The following is a 22538-nucleotide window of genomic DNA, read 5'->3' as shown; positions in this document are numbered from 1 at the left end:
TCTGTTACTATTTAAGAACCCGCTCGCGCTGCCGTTGGCTTTACATTTAAGAACCAAGAAATCACTAGTCAAGACCCACGCTAGTTCTTTCGTAAAACAGCTCCAATTCGTCCACCAAACCTTCAAAATGAGTGATAAACATGGAACAGCCATCGAACACTTCGACAATCTTTCCACAAAGTACGAAGTATTGACTGGAGGCTGTACGCGTGAGCTTGCCCGCTACCTCATCGGCATAGCCCCCTCTTTTGCAGCAGACTCCAAAGTTCTCGACAATGCGTGCGGCAACGGAATCGTCGCTCAAGAGATCTTGTCCAAGAATCCCAATGTGCCTCTCAGCATCGCCTGCACAGACGGTGCATCCGGGATGGTAGACCTAGCACGCCATGCAGTCCAAGTGACGAAATCAGCGGTGACCCTTTCCTTCGACGTCGTGCCAGGCGAAAATCTTACCTTCCCGGACGATCACTTCACACACTCGATCACGAATCAGGGTATCCTATTTTTCAAAGATGGTGTAAAAGGCGCCCAGGGGATATACCGCACGCTCAAGCCAGGGGGAATTGCTATAGTTACGACATGGAAGGATTTGGGCTATATGAAGCCCATCCACCAAGCGCAGAAAGTCGTCAAGCCCGACGCTGCCCTGTTCCGTATCCCGATTTCCGAAGACTGGTTCTCCGCCGCGTATCTTGAGAAGACGTTGAGCGAAGCGGGACTTCAGGACGTCAAAGTACATGAGAAGAAGGTGCATTATGCGGCGAAGAGTGTGGAGGACATATGTGGCAACTTGGTGAATCTGTTTAGTCCGTTTTTGAAGGGGTGGAGTGATGAAGAGATTGTGGAGTTTAAAAAGGAACTTAAGAGCGCTGCTGAGAAGGTGGCTGTCAAAGTTGATAGGCCAGTGGTTGGCAAGGAGGGAGAGGTGGAGGAGGTGGTGGGCATTGAGATGATTGCGTTGGTTGCTGTTGCGAGCAAGTAGGAGACTTACCGGCACTAGTCAGCAATGCTAAGTGCGGCTCATTCGTTAGCTTAGTTCTCATTTTCCCATCTCAATTGATGATGGAATGAAACCTGCTTGTTGATGCATGTTCACATCACGATGAAGGCGGGGCGGGGGCGTTTAAGCTTAAGTTTTAGCGTGTGTGGAGACCAATGACGTGAATGGGGAGTGAGTTCCTTGCAGCCGCACGAGCCACATTCGGCTTAGCGTACGCCTATCATCATGCAGACGTCATTCTCACGAAGCTGTTTGCCTGCCACAAGCTGCTCTTTTAAACCTCGAAGCCCAGCTCAATTCCTGCACCATCAAACATTGCCTCTTCATAAACGACTCGATTTCATCTCAATTGCTCGAAAACTTCCTCTAACTCTTCAATTGAACCGACAGCCCTCACATTAATATCACCATGTTCTCGAGACAAGCCACGCAGAATGCACGCTTCGCAGCTCGCGCTGCAGGCCGCCCAGCGGGCCGCGTAGCAAACCCTAGATTCCGCGCCCAACAGCCCCGTTTCCAGTCCACAGCAACCGCTGGCAACGCAGGCGCAGGATCACATGCTGCCATTGGTGCAGCCTCTGGAGCCACCGCTGCGCTCGTCGTTGGTTACATCTTCTACCGTCAATCAGGAGCTCGTGACCTCGTTGTAGCCACCAAGACGACCAAAGACTACGTCAACTCAGCCACCCAGAAAATCAAAGAGCAGACACCCGAGCCTAACGAGGCATTGGCATGGCTGCGCAATGCCGCCCAGAGCTACGCTGCTTTCATCCCCGGAGCCAAGTCGTATGTTGATTCGGCCTTCGACGACCTTGATGCCATCCGCGAGAAGCACGGCGATGAGGTAGACAAGATAGTCCGCGAAGCTTATGATGAGATGCGCAAGGTCCTCAGCAAGGGCGACGTCAGTCTCGTTACCGCACACCAGACCTGGGACGTCCTCACCAAGCACCTGTCCCGCGTTGCAGAGCTTGCCGGCGACGCTTCGCAGCAGATTCTGGACAACCACCCCGCGTTGAAGGATAAGGTTGGTGGCAACATCGACTTGCTCAAGGAGTACGGCGACAAGTACGGCCCCGAGGCAAAGGAGGAGGTCGATCGCACATGGAAGCAGATCAGCGACATTGTCAAGACTGGTGTGAGCGCCGCAAACATCGAGAAGATCAAGAGCGTGGTGCAGGAGAAGGTCGATAAACTCAAGAAGTTGGGTGATGAGGCGTGGGACAAGGGAATGGAGCAAGCCAAGCCCTACCTGGACAAGAACCCCGAGGTCAAGAAGCTTGTTGAGCAGAACGCCGATGCGCTAAAGGGCGGAAACGTCCAAGAACTCTACGAGCGCGTCAAGTCTGCAGTCGAGAAGGGTGATGCCGGTGATCTCGAGAAGTACGTCAAGAGCGCTGCCAACAAGGCGAAGGAGTCTGGCCTGGGCGACTACGAGCAGTACCTCAAAAAGATCCCCGGCGGTGACCAGATCCTGCCCAAGTTGAGCCAACTCCAAGAGGTTGCGCAAAAGCATGGTGATGAGGCGCAGAAGCTGTTGAAGGATGCTGTCGCCGAGATCGGGGAAGTACTCAAAAAGAAGGGCGATGAGGCTGAGGAGCTCGCGAAGAAGGCGAAGAATGACTCGAAGAAATAGGTGCACAAAGACTGTGTGGCTATGATAGGATAATTGCTGTAAAATATGTAGCATTACCGGCGTCCACTTGCATGGTAGCGAGTATGAATAAAATGAACGATTTCCAAGTTATCAATCGAGCTTATATGTCACTTGGTGGAGTTCTAATAAAGTAGTGATGAAATGTGGTACGATATTAGATATCAGGGTTAGTTTCGTCTGGTGTTTATTTGTTCGCTAGATTCCCTTCATCATGTTCCCTTTTCTCTGCTTCTTTCTCATCTTCCCTCCGCCTCTTCACCGCATACTCAACACAGTGTTCGAGATGACCCCGGAACGAGCCCCAAATCTTCTGCGCAGGATCCCAATGATACCACACCACACACAGCCACTCCACCTGCCTAAGAGCCTCCAACCCACCATAAAGATCCAGCGCCGCACGCTCATAATATCTCTTATTTACTTCACTAGCGTCCGCATACGTCTTCTCAAACGCTTCTAAAACAGGCTTTACCGAGCTCGGCGGGATCAAGACGACTTGGCCTTCGTCGCCGCCTGCGCCGATGGAGAAACACACGAAGTTGTTGAGAGGGATGTTGTCGATTTCTGTAACGGATGTGTATTCGTACGGGAAGAGGGTGAAATCCATGTCTTGCAGGAAGTCTGTGTCGTCTGTGCCTACCATTTCGGTGTCGTAGAATAGGCCGGTGGAATCGGCGGGTTCGTCGACGTAGAACCCGTTGCTTTGGCGTAGGAAGTCTTTGTAGTCGTCTGGAAGATGTTCATCAGTGAGAATTGGTGAGTAGTCGTCATTATCGTCGTCTTCATTGTCGTCGTCAGAATCTGGTGCTGCGTGCTGTTTCAGGCGTTCCTCCAGTTCGGTGATCTGATGCGCTGTGGCGGGTCCTTTGAGAAAACTCGATGGGATCTCGGCGATGCTGAGGATGGACATGTGCTCGCCTGCTTCGGGATTGGCTTTGCGTGCTGCGACGTAGCTCTCGTCGAGGATCTGGAGTAATTCCGAGATGGACTTGTTGGCGAATGGACGTGTAGGCCCTTGTGTAAAGCGCTGTCTGATGAGATTACAGCCCTCGTTAACGAATGCTCCAAGTGCCTCTTCGTCGACATTAAGAGCCTCCCCAAGCGCGGTGTTCTTTAGGATCTTCCAGATTTCGGGCGAATGATGCAGACCCAGGTGATCGCCTAGCCACTTCCTTGTCTCTCGCTCGTCGACTTCAGGGTCATCCCACAATTCCTGCATATGTCGATATAAACCGGTAACATGGTTCTCAATCAACTCTCTTGCCTGTTCTTCATCGCCTGCTAACATGGCAATTTGCACGACCGCGCCGATTGTCAGATCCTTCCCCTCAGTCCCACGATCTTGAGATGCACGCATTTGCTCTCTAGCCACCTTCAGATCTTCAGCGTTTAGCTTTCCTTCTCGAGCCCTCTTCCTCATCTCCTCGGGGAGACCTTCGACCCAAGCTGTACCAAGTTCCTCCCAGCGCCTTTTGCTCGGCTGGTTATCCGAGTCGCGACCATTGAAGATTTTATCTGGATCCGGGGCGCTGATGCAGATTGGCAGAGTTTGGGTTCCATCCCATGCATCGTAGAGCGACTTCATGAGTTCCGGTCTTGTGAGTACGAACTCGATGCCATGACTGTGTTGGTAGAGAGCATCAATGAGCGTGTTGGCTAGATGTGGATAGCCGAGCACGAAGAGGTCGAGCGCTGTCTGTTGAACAGTGACAGATGCACCTAGCGAGGTACGGGCCGTGAGAAGGGTTGTTCTGGACCAGGGGATTAGAGGCAGAGGAATTGATGGCATGATGCTGGAGAGATCGAAAGTATGAATTGGAGTTGCGATGGTAACCGAGACTGTAAGCGCAAGTGTGGTTAGCTGAGTTTATATGTTAAAGTTCTTTCCAGGCTAACGGGGGCGACTTTAGAACTAGATAGACCAGGCAATAGCCAGGTATAAAATGGTGGCTCCTCACTAGGCTGCAATATGTACGATGACATCATGTGTAAGCTGTGCGTGGAAACGTGACAGAATGAATCTGAAGTCACAAAGCTGAGATATGAACGCTGAGGTATGACGGAGAAATGATGCTGTTCGTTATGTCGTTTCTATTGCTAGGAGAATGCTATATACTTTTAATCGTCAAACAAAAGATTTCAAAACTTACAAAACAAAAACAACAATGATAGAGAAATGAAGGAAAGGACATTCAAAAGCGGTAACAAGTGGATGGAAGTGCCTGTTACCAAGAAAACGACTGCTGCAAAGGCCTCGGTTCACTGCTAGAGGTGTTTCGGATAGATGCGAAAATCGACAGTAGCTGAGCTGCCTCAACCCCTCCATTTTCCTGCCAAAAGGTAGACGACGTTGTTTGTTGCATTGCCAGCTCATAACAAGTGTTGAGCAAAGCATTCGTGTTCTCGGGAGAGTCTTTGATGCGCACCTTCATAGCGATGGCCATTGCAAGGAAAACATGACAGCGGGCCATTGGAATCGAGGTAGAAAGCTCCATGGATACCGTTCGCTGCGGATTCGGATACACAGCTTCGCAGAACCGAGAAAATAATTGCGGTGAGATCGAATATGGCCTGTATTCCAGTGATTCGAGGTATTGCACGAATTCAGTGGTGAGTGTTTCTGCCTCGAAGCGACTTGGTAGCGGAGTAGTTGCAAGGGCCCGGCTGCGGTCTGTGAAGCTTGACCGTGAAGAACCCAGCGCTGGGCTTTCTGTACGACTGGCAGCAAATAGGCCTTGTCGAGGTAAACATGGCGTGGGTGCTAGGGGCAGCAGGTCGTCCTCGACTTCTGGGATTGGCGACATGACCTGATTGTCGCTATCAAGCGAAAGCGACGATGCGGATGTCTTTCTGGAGTGTCCTCGGCTGCCGGTAGCTTCAGGTTTGAGATGACTAGAGCTCGCCTGGGCCATAAACTCCCATGATGGCGCCGTATGCGGTTCCACTGGTGACACAAATGGCTTGCTGTTTGACGGATACTGCAATATCGTGGCTAATTGGGACGGCGCGGACGTGGGCGGCATATCGGGAGACGAGGCGCGCGTGGTATCTGACCAAAATGAAGGTACTGGTGAAGATGGCGATGCAAAGCTGGGGAAAGGCTCACATTCGTTTATCTCAATGGATGGCATGCTGCCCCCAGCTGAGAAGCTTCCCAGGTCTAGATCGTCCGCAGTGAAGGAGGCTGGAATTGTCGTATCAATATTGAGATGAGGTGGTGGGCTTTGCCAGTCAAAAGAAGTTGGTGTGGCTGCCATAAGACTTCGGTCGATGGACTCCATGCCATGCATGGGTGCATTAACATGGGCTGCTAATTGCGCTTCTAGATGATCTGAAGGTGGAATAGGATGTTAGTGTATAATCACATAAGCGATTCATTTAGCGAGGCTCCGTACGTATTCGACCCTCAAGAGCTTCTCTATGTTCCCTTTTCGTGAGGTAAGCCAGTGCATCATCACGTGATTTCGCGACAAGGCGACAGAAGGGGCCCACTGACGATGCCACGACATCTTTTGGCTTTTGCGTTCTCACACATTGTAATGAGAACCGTTTACACGTCGAGCAAGGCGTTTCACCGTCGCATTTTATCTTTCTTCGTCGACATCGTTCGCAAGCATTCGATACCGACTTTCGCCTAGGGTGCCAGTCCTTGACGGCTGTGGGCGAGCAGTGACTCGGTCCCTCACCAGCAGGTAGTGAAGCTTTGTTTTATTAGCAATTGGATGCCTTATTAGGGCCCTATTTACTCACTGAAGGGGCACATGCTGGTTGGTATTGGATGTCCAGGATTCCGCCGCGGATGGTGATGCTTCCGGGAATTGGCACTCAGGAACGAACGATGAACGCGCAATAATCGAAAGATGGGAGTCGCACAAGGTAGAGCAGAGCGGGGGACGAGAATCTTGATTGTTTTACATCCCGTCAAGCATCGCCATGGCAGACTGCTGGCAGTGACTAATCGTGTAGGCCTGCCTGCAGCGGAGTCGCCAAGCAACGCACGACACACTTGCCAGACAGTTGAAGCCTCACCAATCGGCTGCGACACGCCGCATTGCGCACAGGACTGTACAGGCAGCCTTCTCACAGACAAACCCTTGCGACTACGGGATTATGCGCATCGCATCGACTTTCCCACCGCTTATCGATCTTGTAGGAAAGGCGTACACTGGTGACGAGGCCTTGGGACGGAGGCGCGGCCGCACTCCGCTCGTGCATCAGAAGCGTTGCACAGCCCTATCCACCACGGCACATATGAAAGCCCACAACGCGAAATAGAGTGGGTCTGGACGGAGAGGCGCCTATTGCTGTCGCTTCTTCTACAGGATCGCTGGGACAGTGTGTTCTGGAAGCCCCCCCCAGGATCGAGCCAAGCATCTGTAAACCTCACAAGATTCAATGTAGTTACAACCATCTCCGCACTCAGAGTACCTTTGCAGACCCAGCGATAGCTCAACTAGAGCATAGGCGCTTTGAAAATCCTCTCATCACTAGGATTACCATTCAAGATTGACTCACAAGATCACGAATAAGAGTATCCCTCAAATGATGGCATTAGTGTAATTGCGTTAAAATATTTACATGAAGATAGCACTTTTTGCGACACGACTACCATTCCGATACGCGGCATAGAGGGCCATCCGTCGACTGCACGCCAACGATGCCGTTGTCCTCGATGCGCCACCCCTCTGTACCGACACCGTGGTGGACGTAGAAGAGCATGCTGGGGTCGTACTTCTGCTTGATGCTCAGGAGCCTCGGGTAGTTTTCACCCCAGAAAGCGTTTTGCCAGTCCGGCTCTCCAATATCGGCCTCGTTGCCATAAGCACCACCAGTAGGAGTAACCTGGCGAAGAGGGCCGAGGATATTGTCAGTCAGCTGCTTCAGACCAGCCTTCCACCCCGCAGCTGTTAGATCAGTGATCGAGTTAACGGCGACGATCATGCTCTGCGTCTTGCGGAATTGGGGGTTGGCCGAGTTGAGGCCCTTGTTCTGGTCATCAGCAGGGTGCTGGTGGTAGCCGTTCAACAACAATGCGCTGTCGACAGCCTTACGCAGCGCGGCGAAAGTGTCGCCACGGATTTGCTCATTCGCCCAGTTCTCTGTGGGAAGCATGCGGTTGCCTGGTGTGGCGCCAGCGCGACCAACGTGAAAGTTGTTCTTACCCCACGTGGCATCGTACGCTGGATAGAAACTGTCATAGTGTGTCGTGTTTGCATTAAGCTGGATGCCGAGCTCAGCACACTTGTCGAAGAAGGGCTTCAAGAGAGCATTGGTCTCCGCAACGGTCTTGTCGGTGGAGAAGAAAGGGTTCATGGACCACAAGTACGTGCCTGGAGCGAGTCTCATCAGTGTGAACCAAGAGTAGGTCTTGGCCTCGTTGTAGGCGGGGAAACTATCCCAGAAGAACTTGACTGCCTCCCAGAACTTGTCGGGGGTGACAGTCGGGGAAGTCATCAGGGTCCAGGAGGCCGTGGTGACAGGAACCTTGCGGTGGACTTTGACAACAGCAGAGGTGATGATGCCGAAAGTGCCCCCGCCGCCTCCGAGCATTGCCCAATAGAGATCGCTGTTGACAGAGGGAGTTACAGTAACGAAGCGTCCGTTGGCGAGCACAACCTCAAGAGCAAGAACTTGGTCTGCACCAAGACCGAACAGCTGCATTAGTGGTGAGTGGCCACCTCCAGTCGAGTAACCACCGAAGACACCGACAGTCTATAATACGTTAGCAAGTCTTCCGTTCAGCGCTGGACATATCCTACTCACAGAACAAATACCAGCTATGGCGGACACCCCATACTTCTCAGCGGCCTGGTATAGCTCGAAGCCCTGCACACCAGCTCCGACCTTGAATACAGGACCGGAATATGTGGGGCTCGAGTATTGCTGGATGTACTGGATTGTCTTCAGGTTGTGGGTCCAGATGCTAAGAGCACCCTTTCCAACTGACCTGCCATTGTAGTCATGGCCGGTATTCCGTACAACCAGGCGGAGGTTGAGCGATCGAGCGAAGTTTACAGCCAACTGAATCTGCGCGACGTTGCTGACCTTGACGGCATATTCAGAGTATCCACCTTGAGTGCAAGTGCCATTGGCATAGTTTCCAGAATTGGGGATATCGCAAGTCATTCCGTAATACAAAGGGTTCATCAGAGCACCATTGTCCTTGTAGCTATGATTGTTACTAATTGTGCTATAACTTGCGGTGGGTCAGCTTACTAGGTCGACTCGGCCTCAACGCCTTGCACGAGAGCCGCGCACTTTGCCGCATCGTAGTTATTGTACTCAGATTGTTTGTAGCAGACCGAGCCAATGGGAATAATCTTCTCTAGAGCCCCACCGAGCAACAGGTCGAAAATGCCCCAGACGAACTGTCCAGGATAGAGGAAATCACCGGGCATTGTCTTGCAACGATATGATCGGCGGACACGGCGCGCGCGATCACTCAAGGTTGAGTTCTTGCTATCCTCGAACTCGAAGAGCGAAGCATACTTGGTGAGATCGGGGTTGTTCTGAATATCAGCAACGACGTTGTCCGTCAATTGCACGACCTCCGCCTTAAACAAAGGAACGTTTGCGGGTGTAGTATCGACAGCGACAGTCTCAGCGGCGGGTGCCACTGAAGCCGTGAGCGAGGGAACCGCGGAGCTCTGCGCCGTCGCGAGAGCGGCACAGGCCAACGAAAGAGTGAATGACTTTGCCAGCATGTTGAAAGAACGATATACTGGAATTAGGGAGGTCAGAGGTAATTGGACGAAAAACCTCTGGCTGCCACGTTTCTGCGGCTCTGCGTAGGTTTTTATACGATCAAGTCACTACCCTAGTTGCGCATGCGGCGGCGAATAAGTGCTGTCTCGGCAGTCATCTACCGAGACCTTGGGTTTTCGCATTTTGGTGCTGGCCCGACAGGAACGAGGAAAGGGCATTCTTGAGGTTCCCCACTACGCAAGCATGGGGCGCAGTCAGGAGACTCTCGTCTAGAACGCCACGGGTGCAAGGGTGAGGATGCGTTGGGGTTGATGTACTCACAGCAACGCAGATGCCCCTCCTATCCCGGTTAGAGTCAGGCGAAGGATGCGATTATCGTCTTTCTTTGCATGCCATATCTCGCGATTTATGAAGCACAGCTATACAGAGTATAGCTCCAAGTCAGCACATTTACTAGGCATGGAGGGTAAATACCCAATGTGGGCCCCCCGATAAGCCACTGCTAACCACTGCTAAGGTTAGTCGCTTTCGAATCATCTTGATTATATCAGCGTCAGAAGCACAAATTCTAGCCACTCCCTCGTGGGTCCACACCAAATTGTTTACCTCGAGACCTTGGGGGTTCGCGTTTCGGTCGTACGATGGGCTCTTCGAAAGCATTATCACTCCGCGAAGCTGGGACCGCTAGTAGAGCCAGAAAAGGTACGGTCCGTTAGCTTTTCCACAGATTGCGCATAGCTGGCGCTAAACTAAATTCCTGTAAGCGTCTATTAGAGACTAGTCTCGGACACGGCTGGTTGTGGGGCAGCAGGGAGGCACTTACGTCTGATTGGTGGGGCTCTAACGATGTCTCTGGAAAAGGTTCCAATTTCGTGGCGAGAACCTCCCGTGTCTTGGGACATTGGAAATACATGGGCGAACGGGAGGAGATTGCTCCACTTCCGAGTCATGTTATTCCTGGGACATACCGTAGTCGGATTTGCACGGCGGAACCGGGACGACGTCCAAGATGCTTGCTCATCCAAAGTCTAGCAACTTTGTCGTCTTCAAGGTTTACAGAAGTTTCTCCACCACAAAGAACATTGCCAGGACCAAGGTCGAGGTCATGCAATGTCGAAATTTGGTGGTACTGACACATTTTATGCACCACTTATCACATGGTAATCAACTAGCCCTTGATCACACAAGCGCAGTAATACTCGATCCTTCGTTGCTTCTAAATGCATGGAACTTGCCCAGTTCTGAATAGAAGCTTGGATCCGGCCACAGCCGGCTGCGACTCCCGTTCACGCCACGGATTCCATGGATACATTCCTACTGGCTCATTACATATGTTCTTAGCCGAACTGGTAAGATGGTCATGCAGGCACAGCAGTAGGTACACCTCGCTTCGAGATTATTCCGTGCGCCTGTCGGGTCACCTACGTAGGCGGCATAGTGTTAGTTCTGAGACGGATAGGGAGGATGTTTGCGGCATCGCTGAACCGGAAACTTCATCTAGGATACGTTGGAAAAGGCCAGAACACGAGAACACGAGGGTCGTGCAGGAGAAATGCCTTCGATCCCCCACAAGTTCATCTACAGCTGTATGGTAGAAAGATTGCCTTTTTGTCGCTCGTTGTTCTTTGTGTCGGAATACTTTCTCGTGTGCCTTCACTGGCTCATTGTCACTTCCAACGACCATCATGTCGGCTCCAGCGAAGCCAGATATGTCGGGCGTCGACCCAGGGCTACAACCAGCCCTCGTCGCCCTCTTGTACCTTTTCCCAGCGATCGCATTGGCCGTGCTCTTGGTCAGGTTCTGGAGAAAGTGGAAAGATCATCTACTAGGAGGGGGTAGGAATTGCTGATCTTTTCCATGAAGCGTACCCTTACTGACGATCGTTGTTCAGATGATGCCCTGATCGCAGTCGCGTGGATCCTTACACTGGGCAACAGTATCATTGTCCACCTGTGTAAGTCTCCAACCCAGTATTGGTCCCGATCAACTGATCACTGACGAGAACACAGATTCGGTAGCTATGTACACTGGGTATCATGCTAAAGATGTACCGTTCAAATCTATCGACATGGTCTACGCCGCCAAGGTATGCGTTCACCGAACGAGAGTGAAATCCCAGTGTTGACGCTTCCCTGAACAGCTTCGATACGCCTTGGGTCTGGAATACAATCCTTGTGTCTGCGTAGTCAAGGCTTCCTTCTTATGGAGTCTGTACAAGCTTCGATCGCATAATCCTTGGATCAAACGGGCTATCGTGGCCCTTCAAGTTATCAATGCAGTCTACATGGTTTCAGCGACCGTCATCGGCGCAGTTCCTTGCCTACCTGTAAAAAAGGCGTGGAATCCACATCTCCCCGGAAGCTGTTATGATCCGTACTTATATGTCATTGGTAATATTTCCGTTGTGATTATCACGGATTTCCTTGTTCTTCTGTAAGTTCTTCTCTGGCATCAATCAAGCGATTCCACGGCTGACGAGCACTCAGAATTCCAACATGGATAATCTGGGATTTGCAGATGCCGATAAAGCGCAAGATTATCACGATAGCATTTCTCTCCCTCGGTTTCATCGTCATCGCCATCGGTATAGCCCGCCTACTATGGCTTCTTGGTGCCTTCAAAGGCAAGAGCAGCAGCTACAGTGTAGAGTCCGCTTACTCTGCCATCGAGTCCAGTGTCGCTATAATAGGTGCTTGCGGCCCAACCATCAAATACATCCTCAGCCGTTTCATACCCTATCTCCGCCCTTCGTTCGAGCGCTCAAGTTCGAAGAAGAGCTCCGGTAATGCCTACGGATACGGAAACCAATCGAACGTCAATTCTTCTAGGCGCGTTAGAAGTCAGTACAATACTGGGAATACTGGGTACGATGACTTGGACCGCATTAGTGCTACGAATGAAGATTACGAGATGAAGAATGATTGGCGGTGGCAACAAGGGGCTGTAGGAAGAGATGACGATGCGAAGAGTGATGAGCAGATCATCTCGGATCCGAACCAGGGAATCATGAAGAGTGTCGAGTGGACAGTTGATAGAGGGGCAGTTGCAGGGGAATCGGCACAGGATTCGCCGCGAGCGAGTAGACCTGCTGCAAGTCCTGCGCATATCGTTTGAATGTTTTGTTTGCGGCGCATAGGCATGTAGTGCTTCGACGAGACGCAGGAAAGGTGGCGAAGAATAGGTTGGATATAATTTTATAGAGTTTTATATAAACAATAAAATAAAGTATTACAAAATAAACACAAATAGTCTAAACTAGTAAATCCCCTCTACTAGTAAAAAAAAAAACATAAAAAATATAATAAAATATAAGTATATATAAAAATACTAATTTTATTTATTATAAGTAATTAATATTTAAGCTTAATAAGTATAATAGCTTAGCTAAAAACTTAATATACTAACGCCGCTTTAAAAACTAGCTTTTATTTTTTAATAATATAGCTTTATTAAAAGTACTATTAACCTTGCCTTAAGCTAAGTTTAGTAAAAATATAATTATAAATTATTATTATTATTATTATTATTAAGCTTTTTAAAATATTTTTTAAAAAGCTATAACTTTTTAGGCAAATAACTATTTTATTTAAAAAATATTATTTATATCTTTTATTTATTATTTTTATCTACTACTATTATCTATTATTTATTATTAATTATAAAATAATATTTACTTTTAATAATTATTATATTTTTATTTTAAATAAATTATTTTATTACTTATACTTTGCAATTTTTTAAACTACTACTAATATTAGTACTAGCACTATTAAATTTATTGCTTTATAAACTACTAAATTATATTTTACTTTTAATAATTTTTATATATTACTATTATAGTTTAAAAGGCGCTATTTTAAGCAATTTAGTATTATTAATATTTAAATTATTACTACTTATAGCAAGCTAAAAGCTTATATAAATAATATAAAAATTATTTTTATTTATATATTTACTTACTTAATACTTAGGCATGCTACTTTTAGCAATACTACTATAGTAGTAATAATAAAATTTTTTTTATAAAAAAACGCTTTTAATAAGCTCGCAAATAAAAAAAAAAATAAAAATAAAAATAAAATTAAGTTTTATGCTTGCTTTTAAAAAAAAGCAAGTAAAATTTAAATAATAATAATATTATACTTAGTTATACTAAAGCTAGCTATTTAGAATAAGTAAAAGCAGTACTATTATTATTAAAAAAATAAAAAAAATTATTATATTGCATTATAGCTACTATTATTATTGCTATTATTATTATTATTATAGTTAATTAGTTAGTGCTTATTATTATTAATTTACTTAATTAGTAATAATTAATAAAGTTTCCTATAAGGAAAATATAAATAATTAATACAAAATTTAGTTTACACAAGCGGCTCGGGCTGGACAGGTTGGATATAAAGCCGGGACAGGCTTTGGGATCGGATTTGGGGTCCTCTTCAATTCCCATTCGCAATGCGATTCAGATTATGATACCCTTTGTATGTAAATTTACCGTCACGAAAATTTAAAGCTTTCTCTATCATCCTGTTGTTCCTCATATGTAAGTGCGCATTAAGCCTGTGCCGAATAATCCATCTTTACGCTTCCTTATTGAAGACGCGTCAACTTTGTAGGGCCAAAAGCCTTCATAAAAATTGTTTTCTACTTGTCTAATCCTCTTGTCGGGCAGTTATCGCCCTAGCCGGTCCGCGCAACCGCAATACCACCCTCCACGGGCATCATTTTAAGTACACCCGTTGAGACTTTGTCGCAAAATATCTATTATAGCGGCAGTGTGTCATGTCGATAAGCCACCTTCCTAGCGCAGTAAGACGCCATGCAGGTTCGGGTTGCATAAATCCCGCGTCCGTCCTGTAGGATTGTGGCACAGTCGTAGTGAATGGGTCTTTTCCCTTTCCAGTCAGGGGCAACAACAACAAATGCATAGGTACGAAGCCCCAAGGGGAAGACGACGGACGGGTTCATAGAGTAGACGGCTTGGGAAAGATTGACAAGGTAAGATAGTCTTTTGACCAGCCACCCTGGGTACATGAATAGCTAGGGCCATCGAGAGCGTACACGCTCTCAACCAGGCGTGAGGAAAGCGAAGTGGGGCGATTTCCAGTTCTCCTGACTAGTAATACGATCTTTTCGCGGCCTTAAAAAAATTAGTGACACGGATCAAGCTGGTGATGGAGATTATGATGAGCTCGTATCCTTCGCTTGTAGATTACCCGCACGCGATGTCGGCCTTGCCGAAAGATGGCGCTATTCCCGGGCTATCGGCTAACCCCACGCCTCCCCTCAAATGCCTCCTCGACGGTTGGCCAAGCTTGAATCGTTCACGAATTGTATGTCCAACGCAAGATTTCGTAAGGGTTAGAACGATGGGTCATGTCGATGGAGCTGAGGTCGCAAAGCACAATAGCAAAAACTCCTGTTGGATAGTGCTAGACTCCAAAGCGTATGATGTCACCAGCTTTCTGTCCGAGCATCCAGGTGGGGCACCCATAATATTGAAGAATGCCGGAACGGTAAGTGGGAAGGGAATAGTGTAAAGCACTGTTGTTGACGGCTGAGCAGGATGCGACGGAAGAGTTCAAAAATTACCACCCACTAGATTACCTGACCGATTACCTACCGTCCGATGCCCTTGTTGGACCCATTAACCCTAATACCTTTGGTCAGCTCCGACAGCCCGAGAAAGAGAAGGCAGCACCAGTTTCTGACATAGATGATTCGAAGGAAGTCCCGCATCTATCGCTCTGCGTCACAGCAAGCGATTTCGAGAAGGCAGCAAAAGCCGTCTTACCCCACAAATCTTACACCTACGCCTCTACATCCGCAAACACCGGGTTGTCACTTAAACGTAACCTCGATGACTGGGGCCGCATCTCGTTCCGCCCGCGTGTTATGCGCAATGTAGGTGATGTCGATACGCGGCGCAGAATCTTCGGGCACAGCTCACCGTATCCATTCTACATTTCACCCATGGGGACAATGGGTGCGATCCATGCTGGTGCAGAGCCAGAAATGATCCGAGGCGCCGTAAGGAAAGGAGCGCATGTAGTTGTCAGTACAGCGAGTTCGAAGTCCAGCGAGCAGATTATGCAATGTTTTGTTGAGGAGCAGGGGAGATTGAAGAACGGCAGTCCGACAGAATTGTTTTATCAGTATTACATGCCTGTAGATCGGCAAAAAGCTATCCAACTCATGAGCATCGTGAAGAGTTGCGGATTCAAGGGGCTTTGGATTACGGTTGATACGCCGGTTTTGGGTAAGAGGACAGCGGACCGCTATCTCCAAGCCGAAGAAGCGCTCGCTGTTGGGATTGCAGAAGAGAGTACAGCGGGGTGGGAGGCTGGCGGAGACAACGCTTTTGCGCCTGCGATGGGTGGTAGACCAGTGCAGGGGCAGCTGAGCCCGCATACGACGTGGGAAGATCTGGAATGGATACGGAAAGAGTGGGAAGGGCCGATTGTGCTGAAGGGAGTTCAATGCGCTGAAGATGCAAAGCTTGCGATGGAGTATGGCTGTAACGGTATCTTGTTGAGCAACCATGGCGGACGACAACTGCACACCGCACCGAGCGCATTAATGACGCTGCTGGAGATCCGGGCATACTGCCCCGAAGTCCTTGGGAAATTGGAGATATTCCTGGATGGCGGTTTGCGAGATGGAAATGATGTACTCAAGGCGCTATGTCTGGGTGCCACAGCGGTCGGAGTCGGCAGGCCGTTCTTGTACGCCCTCGGAGCGTATGGTACAAAAGGCGTTGAGCGGTGTGTGGATGGTGAGTCCGAAACTCCACAAGACCAAGATTATTGGAACTAAGATATAACAGTGCTGGCCGAAGAGCTCCAGACGGGCATGCGCTTGCTCGGTATCACATCGCTGGATCAGTGTAGGCCAGAAATGGTCAACGCGAGCCGGCTGTTGAACGAGATGTGGCGTCCCGAGCAACTGAGTATTAAGAGCCGGCTGTAGAATGTCCAGAGTCCATCAAAGCACGCTGTTCAGCTAAAGTCTGGAAGTCAGGTCCAATTTGTCGAGTGATCTCTTACTTGAATATGCACTCCTCGTTTTCCATATTAGTCTCCTTGATTTGTAAAATCTAATCTGAACGTGATGTTCATTCGCTAGTCGGACGTAATGGTTACGGGTATCGAACGGAATGTCTCAACATATTGTTTGCTTAATCTGGTGGTTTCTTGGCCTTCCGATTATTCACGAAGACTTTGGGTCGCGTTGTTGCTTGTGCCGGACATCGCCGGACCCTGCGGTAAAATTCTCTTACCCCTCAGCGCTCAGTGCCTTCCCCTCTGCCCCACCAGTTCTCTTCTACTGCAGCCAGCGTGTCAATATATTGCCCTTAATCTCAAAATCTTCCATCAAATCATTGGTGAGATGGCCGAGTTGGTTATGGCGCCAGGTTAAGGTTTCTCCTTAGCAACGCAAGGTTTATTTCCCTGCTTCCTGGTCACGAAAGTGGCGTGGGTTCGAGTCCCACTCTCATCAGCATTCGTCTGCCGTAAGGCAGGCAACCCAGGAATACTATTTTTGCCCTTTTGTGGGCATGGGCGTGAAGGGATCGTCACGTGAGCGATTACGCGAATCTGCAGATCGGTGCATGCGGGGTAGAGCAACACAAATACTCCATCCAGTCCCAGTTGAGACGAAAGCTATCTCCTCAACTTTCTCTTCCAAACTTGTTCTTGTCGCTATAGCATGAAACTGGTTGCTTTATTTTTCGTATGTATTACAGGAAAGCTTTCAATAAGTGAATGTTCGACAATAGTGAAATTAGGTTTGCTATAGCAACCATGCGTGCCCCGTAAGCTACAGTACTGCGACGCGTCGCGTGTAATGCCTCCTGTTACAATTTGGAGCGCATGCACTGCAAAAGAAGGACTCTTCATTCTACTCCTCGTCTATAGTCCACTCATACAGCAAAATATCAACTACGAGTATACTCTCATGTTCGATCTCGCTACCATGGGTTCTTTCCAAAGCAGGCCTACCTCTATCCAGGAAGGCTCTACGAGGGCCGAGCCAACCAACCTAGGCTTCGCATCTCTTCCAGCGGAGCTTCGTAATAACACGTATGCGCAGACACTGAGATGGAAAGGTCCTGTCACGCTGACATACGACGAAACTTCACGACGTTTCCAGACTCCTCGTGCTTGTCTCGTAGAAGGTCGAACACCACTCCAAGCACTTGAAGTCCTCAGCAGCCTTGATCACTACATCCGACGAGAAGCGCGTTCCTACTTCTTCGCCAACAATTTCATTGAGATAAAGACCAGGCAGAAATTTACCTCCGACCCCGACTATGTTCAAGTCTACATCCACTTTCTCGAGAACATTGGAGAAACCGGTCGTTGGAGCCTGCGCCATCTGAGACTGACGGTTAGTGAGGACAGCAGTCCGCATCGTCCAAAGTTTGAGCAAGCCCTCAAGCTCTGGAGCCTGCTCGCCGATTGCATGAATCTTGAACGCCTGGACCTTTTTCTTGAAGTCGACTACTTCTACATGGACCAATGCGACGCGCTGAAATCACACCTGTCTACTTTAGGCTTTCCTGTCAGCCAACCGTGGCTTGTGGTCTTGCAGAGCCTTCGCCACTTGGAAAACCTCAAACGCTTGTCTCTCCAAGTCGTCTTCAGTTCGAGATGGCGCCATATTGAGGTGAACGTCCACACCCGTGCAACAGCAACAGGACTCCGGGAGCCGAAGGCGTTCAAGCGCGTACGATTCCAAGTCAAGCGTCCTATTGATGAGGCTGCTGAGCTAGTAGATCAAGTCAAAGGGGTTCTTCGTCAGGGACTGCGACGACGCGTTGCTATCCAGGTCTCGCCGACTGAGACATGGGATCAATATGGAGCAGACTTAACTTTTGGCCGGACATCAAAAGGCAGCGACAATCTGGTTCTGTGTGGCGCACGGCGTTTCAAGCCGCAAGAGCGCCGATTCAACTATTCTAATGGGTTTCGCGAGCAGTAGCTAATGGCTCTGAGATAGTTTCCATTGTGGCGCTTGGGCTTTATGACTTGAAGAGGATAGCTTGTGTGAATTGATATGTAGCGGCGTTCTTGGATACCACGACGGAGCTGAGCATGTTCATCTAGACACAGCAGAGATACCCGGTGTATTGCGATCAAATGTGAAATTGATGCAGTCCTTTATTTTCGTTTCTCTGTATAGTCTCATGCTTGAATTAGCGCAAACCCGCCTCCTCTTGGCTTGTATACTAAGAACGTAGATTGCAGAAAATGTGTGCTACGGTAATCTAGTCTATTCTCAGAGCTTACTAGCAGAGAGTGCTCGTAGATGGAATTGCGCAATCCTTGTAGTAGATCAAGAATCAAGAGTCTGGCTAGTTCCATACAACTAGTTGAATATATTTTGTTACTTCTATACTGGCGCATGAGTGCTATTATCACTGCAATAAAAAGCAATAAAAAGACAAGATATGCAAGTATTAGTGGCATTAGGCTGAGACCCGGAACAGTAGACAAATCAGGAGGGAAAGGAGAAAGTAACGAGTGAAGGCAAAATAGGACCAAATAGCAAAAAGGGGCTTGAAGCTTTAGGAGATCCCTCCAGAAGCTCTTCAGCGGGGTATCGAACCGCTCACTCATGGCGGACTATTGCAGCCTAGGAGATCCCTCACACCAGCCATCGACCATGAGCTTTGTTGCAGTTTGATGGAAGACTTGGGGATATTTAATATTATATACACAAGGTTTTGCGTCAACAGGCAAGGTCGGCATTTAATTGTCTGCGATGAGTGTAAAGAGTTGACCGTGTGTGAGGTGCGTGCGTTCCCCAAGCGAGAGTGATGGTGAAGGTAGGTGAAGGTAAATGCTGTAACTGCATCTCTTATGGAGAGCGCGCAGATTACGACAGGCGAGATTTACTCGAGCAGCGAAAACAATATGATCGAGCACTTAAGGAACATGCTCAACTGCTCTAGGCTGGTGGGGAGGCGCTCTATTATCTAACCTAATACCAACTATCGCAAGCCGCGCGATACCGAACCAATGCAGCATATCCATGAACCCTCTGGATTATCCCTCTACCGGTCATGTAACTGGATCCTTTCTACATTGCATTAGCAAACGTCAATACTGAACGCTCGTCAGGTTGTAGGCATTCACCGGGTTCACTGAATAAGTGCGGTATGTATGGTTGACTGACCTTAGCACTCCGATTGCGCGCCTCTTGAGGTACCGGTCAGCGCATACACGATTTACATATATCACTGAGATTTGCTGGAGGGATAAGCAAATGCACAGGAGTTGCAGTATGAAAGGTCGAGGTTTCATATTACATCAGTTTGCAACGCCTTTACGATTCATAAGTAGCTCTTGGTGAGCTCCACAAGCCTTCCTTCTCTCTTTACAGCTAGGCCACTGTGATCAACCGACCTCTGCCGTACTTCCAGTACTTCCTCATACCAGGCCAGGCGCTCTTCAACTCCTTCTCAAATCGCAACCCTCAGTGCGCATCTTGTCCTCGCGCAAATCCTAGTCGTTGCTGCGAAATCTTAGACGTCTTGTTGACGTCCATCTCATCCTTGCCATCAACCACGTCGCTCTCACCTACACGATCGGCAAAGCCGACAGCAGTGTCTTCCTTATCTATCACCAAAAGTAGACCCAATCCCTCACCTACAGCCTTGCACGCTAGGCTCAGTCTCTTGAACCAGCTCCCATCCTTCACCTTCACCCCCACAGCAAACTCCGCCCCAACGAAGTAGTTCTGACACAACACCTGCAAATCCCTGAGGTGCGGTCTCTCACCACCCTCGCGCAAATACGACCAAGGGATCCCAAGCCGCAGATGCGCGTTATCCGCCCTGGTTAAGCGCATGCCATTTCGATAGAGGTGGATCTCGCCGGTGGACCGGAGCATGTAAGCGGAGACTTTCCAGATCATGTTGTCGATCTTGACGTAACCGATGAAGAGGGTTTCCTTGTGAAACGTCGCGGTGTCGTCTTGTTGCTCCCAAGGCAACTGGTCGGCATCGGGGATCGCGTTGTATTCGTCAGGGAAGTTTTCGTTGGCGATCGCCCGGATCTGGTCGGCATTGTAGTAGCCTGGCACTACTTTTGAGAAGTCGGACAGCATTGTGAGTGATATTGTATGCGTATAGGGCGGTAATGGAGGGCGGTTGTCGTTTAAAATATAGGCCTGAAGTGCGCTAGAGATTTGTAGTTTGTCCTTCACCTTCTTGTAAAAGAGCAGCCAGGGCTGTGGAATCTCGCGTAGTGGACTGATTCTCCGTTTGTATTTAAATGAGAGCGCGTGGTTCAGAGCGGCGTGTCCATGGTGAAAGGCTGTGCGGATCTCAAGACGCTCCTCCTGCCCTTCTTCTTGCACTCCCAATGCCTAATCTCATTGTACTCCGCCTTCTTAGGTTTCCGACAAAGCCCTCAACCATCTGCCAGCTGTCCCTCTTGCTCGGCTTTGCATCCATGGTGATAACTCTGCTAGGGATGTACTCCTCTTCGCGCCTAGCAGCGACTCTCACTCTTTTAGGAGATATCCAAATCGTCTGCGTCGCTACATTACTACTAGTCGGATTGAAGTGCGCTTCGATTGTGTGCCCGTACTTCACCACACGATGGAATCCACTGAATTTCTGATCGTCTGTCCGCTCCAGGAATATGCGAGCGAAGATACGATTCACAGGATCAACGCGAACGCAAGCTAGAAACGCGATGAATGAGTCCGGGCTTTTTTCAGTTGGGTTGGTGAGCATTGGGAGTTGGATATGCAAGCCTGCGTTGGTCATGGAAAAGTCTGGTTTCGGTTCGTGAATACCGAACCTCGAGATAAACTCGGGATAAGAGATGGGCTGGAAAACGTGGCAGTCTTTGAATTGACGGGGCGAAGAAGCGAGCATATCGCCATTGCAAGTCGTGTCTTCCCACGCGAACAGCGTGTGGTCATTCGTTGACTGCATAATCTCGAGCTGGAGGCGACGAAATGCGCGCGAGCCTTCGCCATAGAGCGTTGGCATACTGACGCTAAAACTTCACGTCGTTAGTACCGTTGAGAGGCTTAGGTATCATGCCACTTACAGTCCCATGAGTGAATAAGCCACATCTTCAATTCTCGTAGTCTCCCGGGTGGCAGCCCACGACATCTTTTCAGAGACACTAGCTGAGTCTAAATGTCTTGTATTTTGCAAGATCTTGATGTCTATCCCGGAAGCGACTGAGATAGTGTTCGCCAAATCGATTCGACTGCCCAGCTTCGACCATTCCTTGGAGTAAAATACCATCGTCTTCGGCGCGATCAGCTCCTGTAGTGTCCAGCCTCTTGTGAACCAAGAACTAGTTCGGACTTGAGTGAAGTCGAGTTTGCCGCGCTCGTAAGATACATCGTCGAGGAAGGCGAAACATATAAGTGAGTCATTATACCACAGGTACATGCTATTGATCGCTTCCGACAGTTCAGCACTACTGCTCTTGTTTATACAGCAGGTATCGACCCAGATGTGATGTATTCCATATTCCAGGGCAGCGCGGGCGCATTGTTCGATCTTAGGATAGCCTCGCATGTTCTTATAGTCGACATCGCTGGTCATATGCTGGTACTCCACCTCTTCATCTCTCCAGCGATGCGAGAGTATCGCATACGGTGGAATCTGTGAGGACGCATACTCGGTGAGACTAACCTGAATGATGTCTTGGTCCTGGTTTGCGGTGCATTGGAGAAGTCGCATAGCGAACAGGAAGCTTACTGCGCGCTAAAATCGCTCCTGGTGGTCACGAAGCCTGAAAAATGACCTCTAATGTAGATTATTAATGGTAAGGTAGCTTCATTTCGTGTAATTTGCCGTGTCGTACAGCGATAGTAGTAGATCGGCAGGCTAAGATATAAGTCTGTCAGTTGAATGTTCAGCAGATGCTTGCATTTAGGCGAACACAGCCCCGCTTCGACATATGCACTGTCAGCGCCATACTGTTAATCGCCACCGTGTCTCTTATCTTTTCAGCCTGGTGGAAAATATAACCTCGGTTGCCCGATATCATATCTGTTACATTACGGCTTATTGGACTATCGCATCTACAAACCGAAAGTTGTATGCGCTGAGCGCTAAGCTTCACAATTACACATTGTTCTCTGCCGTATCCCAAGGCAGGTGGTAATCTCTATCGCTTCCTAGCAAATACCTA

General features: G+C 48.9%; 10 protein-coding genes and 1 non-coding gene across 11 annotated transcripts; 6 read left to right on the top strand and 5 right to left on the bottom strand.

Moving 5' to 3' along the window:
* Window positions 1–127: 127 nt before the first annotated feature.
* K460DRAFT_377714 (S-adenosyl-L-methionine-dependent methyltransferase) lies at window positions 128–982 on the top strand (the record flags this gene model as incomplete). The annotated part of the gene is made up of 1 exon (XM_040935001.1): window positions 128–982. One exon carries the CDS (start codon window positions 128–130, stop codon window positions 980–982), a length of 855 nt encoding a protein of 284 aa, XP_040789110.1.
* Window positions 983–1291: 309 nt separating this feature from the next.
* K460DRAFT_367297 (uncharacterized protein) lies at window positions 1292–2757 on the top strand. The gene has a single exon (XM_040933554.1). The coding sequence runs from the start codon at window positions 1410–1412 to the stop codon at window positions 2634–2636; it is 1227 nt and encodes a 408-aa protein (XP_040789109.1). The 5' UTR covers window positions 1292–1409; the 3' UTR covers window positions 2637–2757.
* Window positions 2758–2841: 84 nt separating this feature from the next.
* K460DRAFT_386735 (uncharacterized protein) lies at window positions 2842–4446 on the bottom strand (the record flags this gene model as incomplete). The annotated part of the gene is made up of 2 exons (XM_040935620.1): window positions 2842–4236; window positions 4336–4446. The coding sequence occupies 2 exons, from the start codon at window positions 4444–4446 to the stop codon at window positions 2842–2844; spliced, it is 1506 nt and encodes a 501-aa protein (XP_040789108.1).
* A 436-nt stretch (window positions 4447–4882) lies between these two features.
* K460DRAFT_282377 (uncharacterized protein) lies at window positions 4883–5947 on the bottom strand (the record flags this gene model as incomplete). Its single annotated transcript, XM_040928564.1, has 1 exon — window positions 4883–5947. One exon carries the CDS (start codon window positions 5945–5947, stop codon window positions 4883–4885), a length of 1065 nt encoding a protein of 354 aa, XP_040789107.1.
* Window positions 5948–7096: 1149 nt separating this feature from the next.
* Window positions 7097–9361, bottom strand: K460DRAFT_417601 (uncharacterized protein; the record flags this gene model as incomplete). Its single annotated transcript, XM_040937894.1, has 3 exons — window positions 7097–8369; window positions 8421–8826; window positions 8874–9361. 3 exons carry the CDS (start codon window positions 9359–9361, stop codon window positions 7263–7265), a joined length of 2001 nt encoding a protein of 666 aa, XP_040789106.1. The 3' UTR covers window positions 7097–7262.
* A 1487-nt stretch (window positions 9362–10848) lies between these two features.
* Window positions 10849–12533, top strand: K460DRAFT_367295 (uncharacterized protein). Its single transcript, XM_040933553.1, has 5 exons — window positions 10849–11198; window positions 11255–11317; window positions 11373–11449; window positions 11504–11796; window positions 11850–12533. The coding sequence occupies exons 1-5, from the start codon at window positions 11048–11050 to the stop codon at window positions 12475–12477; spliced, it is 1212 nt and encodes a 403-aa protein (XP_040789105.1). The 5' UTR covers window positions 10849–11047; the 3' UTR covers window positions 12478–12533.
* Window positions 12534–14629: 2096 nt separating this feature from the next.
* On the top strand, window positions 14630–16722 carry K460DRAFT_367294 (mitochondrial cytochrome-like protein b2). Its single transcript, XM_040933552.1, has 3 exons — window positions 14630–14882; window positions 14932–16141; window positions 16193–16722. Exons 1-3 carry the CDS (start codon window positions 14736–14738, stop codon window positions 16333–16335), a joined length of 1500 nt encoding a protein of 499 aa, XP_040789104.1. The 5' UTR covers window positions 14630–14735; the 3' UTR covers window positions 16336–16722.
* Window positions 16723–16749: 27 nt separating this feature from the next.
* K460DRAFT_t39 lies at window positions 16750–16866 on the top strand. The gene has a single exon. It is a non-coding gene; the product is annotated as a tRNA-Leu (tRNA).
* Window positions 16867–17327: 461 nt separating this feature from the next.
* Window positions 17328–18495, top strand: K460DRAFT_314067 (uncharacterized protein). The gene has a single exon (XM_040930264.1). It carries the CDS (start codon window positions 17344–17346, stop codon window positions 18349–18351), a length of 1008 nt encoding a protein of 335 aa, XP_040789103.1. The 5' UTR covers window positions 17328–17343; the 3' UTR covers window positions 18352–18495.
* Window positions 18496–20001: 1506 nt separating this feature from the next.
* K460DRAFT_267077 (uncharacterized protein) lies at window positions 20002–20454 on the bottom strand (the record flags this gene model as incomplete). The annotated part of the gene is made up of 1 exon (XM_040927518.1): window positions 20002–20454. A coding segment is annotated over one exon (453 nt), but the record flags the coding sequence as incomplete, so codon positions are not given.
* A 247-nt stretch (window positions 20455–20701) lies between these two features.
* On the bottom strand, window positions 20702–22084 carry K460DRAFT_285638 (HET-domain-containing protein; the record flags this gene model as incomplete). Its single annotated transcript, XM_040928833.1, has 2 exons — window positions 20702–21389; window positions 21438–22084. The coding sequence occupies 2 exons, from the start codon at window positions 22082–22084 to the stop codon at window positions 20702–20704; spliced, it is 1335 nt and encodes a 444-aa protein (XP_040789101.1).
* Window positions 22085–22538: the final 454 nt, after the last annotated feature.

This window comes from Cucurbitaria berberidis, assembly GCF_010015615.1.
Source record: "Cucurbitaria berberidis CBS 394.84 unplaced genomic scaffold K460scaffold_3, whole genome shotgun sequence".
Taxonomy (NCBI): Eukaryota; Fungi; Ascomycota; class Dothideomycetes; order Pleosporales; family Cucurbitariaceae; genus Cucurbitaria; species Cucurbitaria berberidis.
The sequence above is the reverse complement of the archived record's forward strand: the minus strand, read 5'-3'. Positions and strand labels throughout refer to the sequence as shown.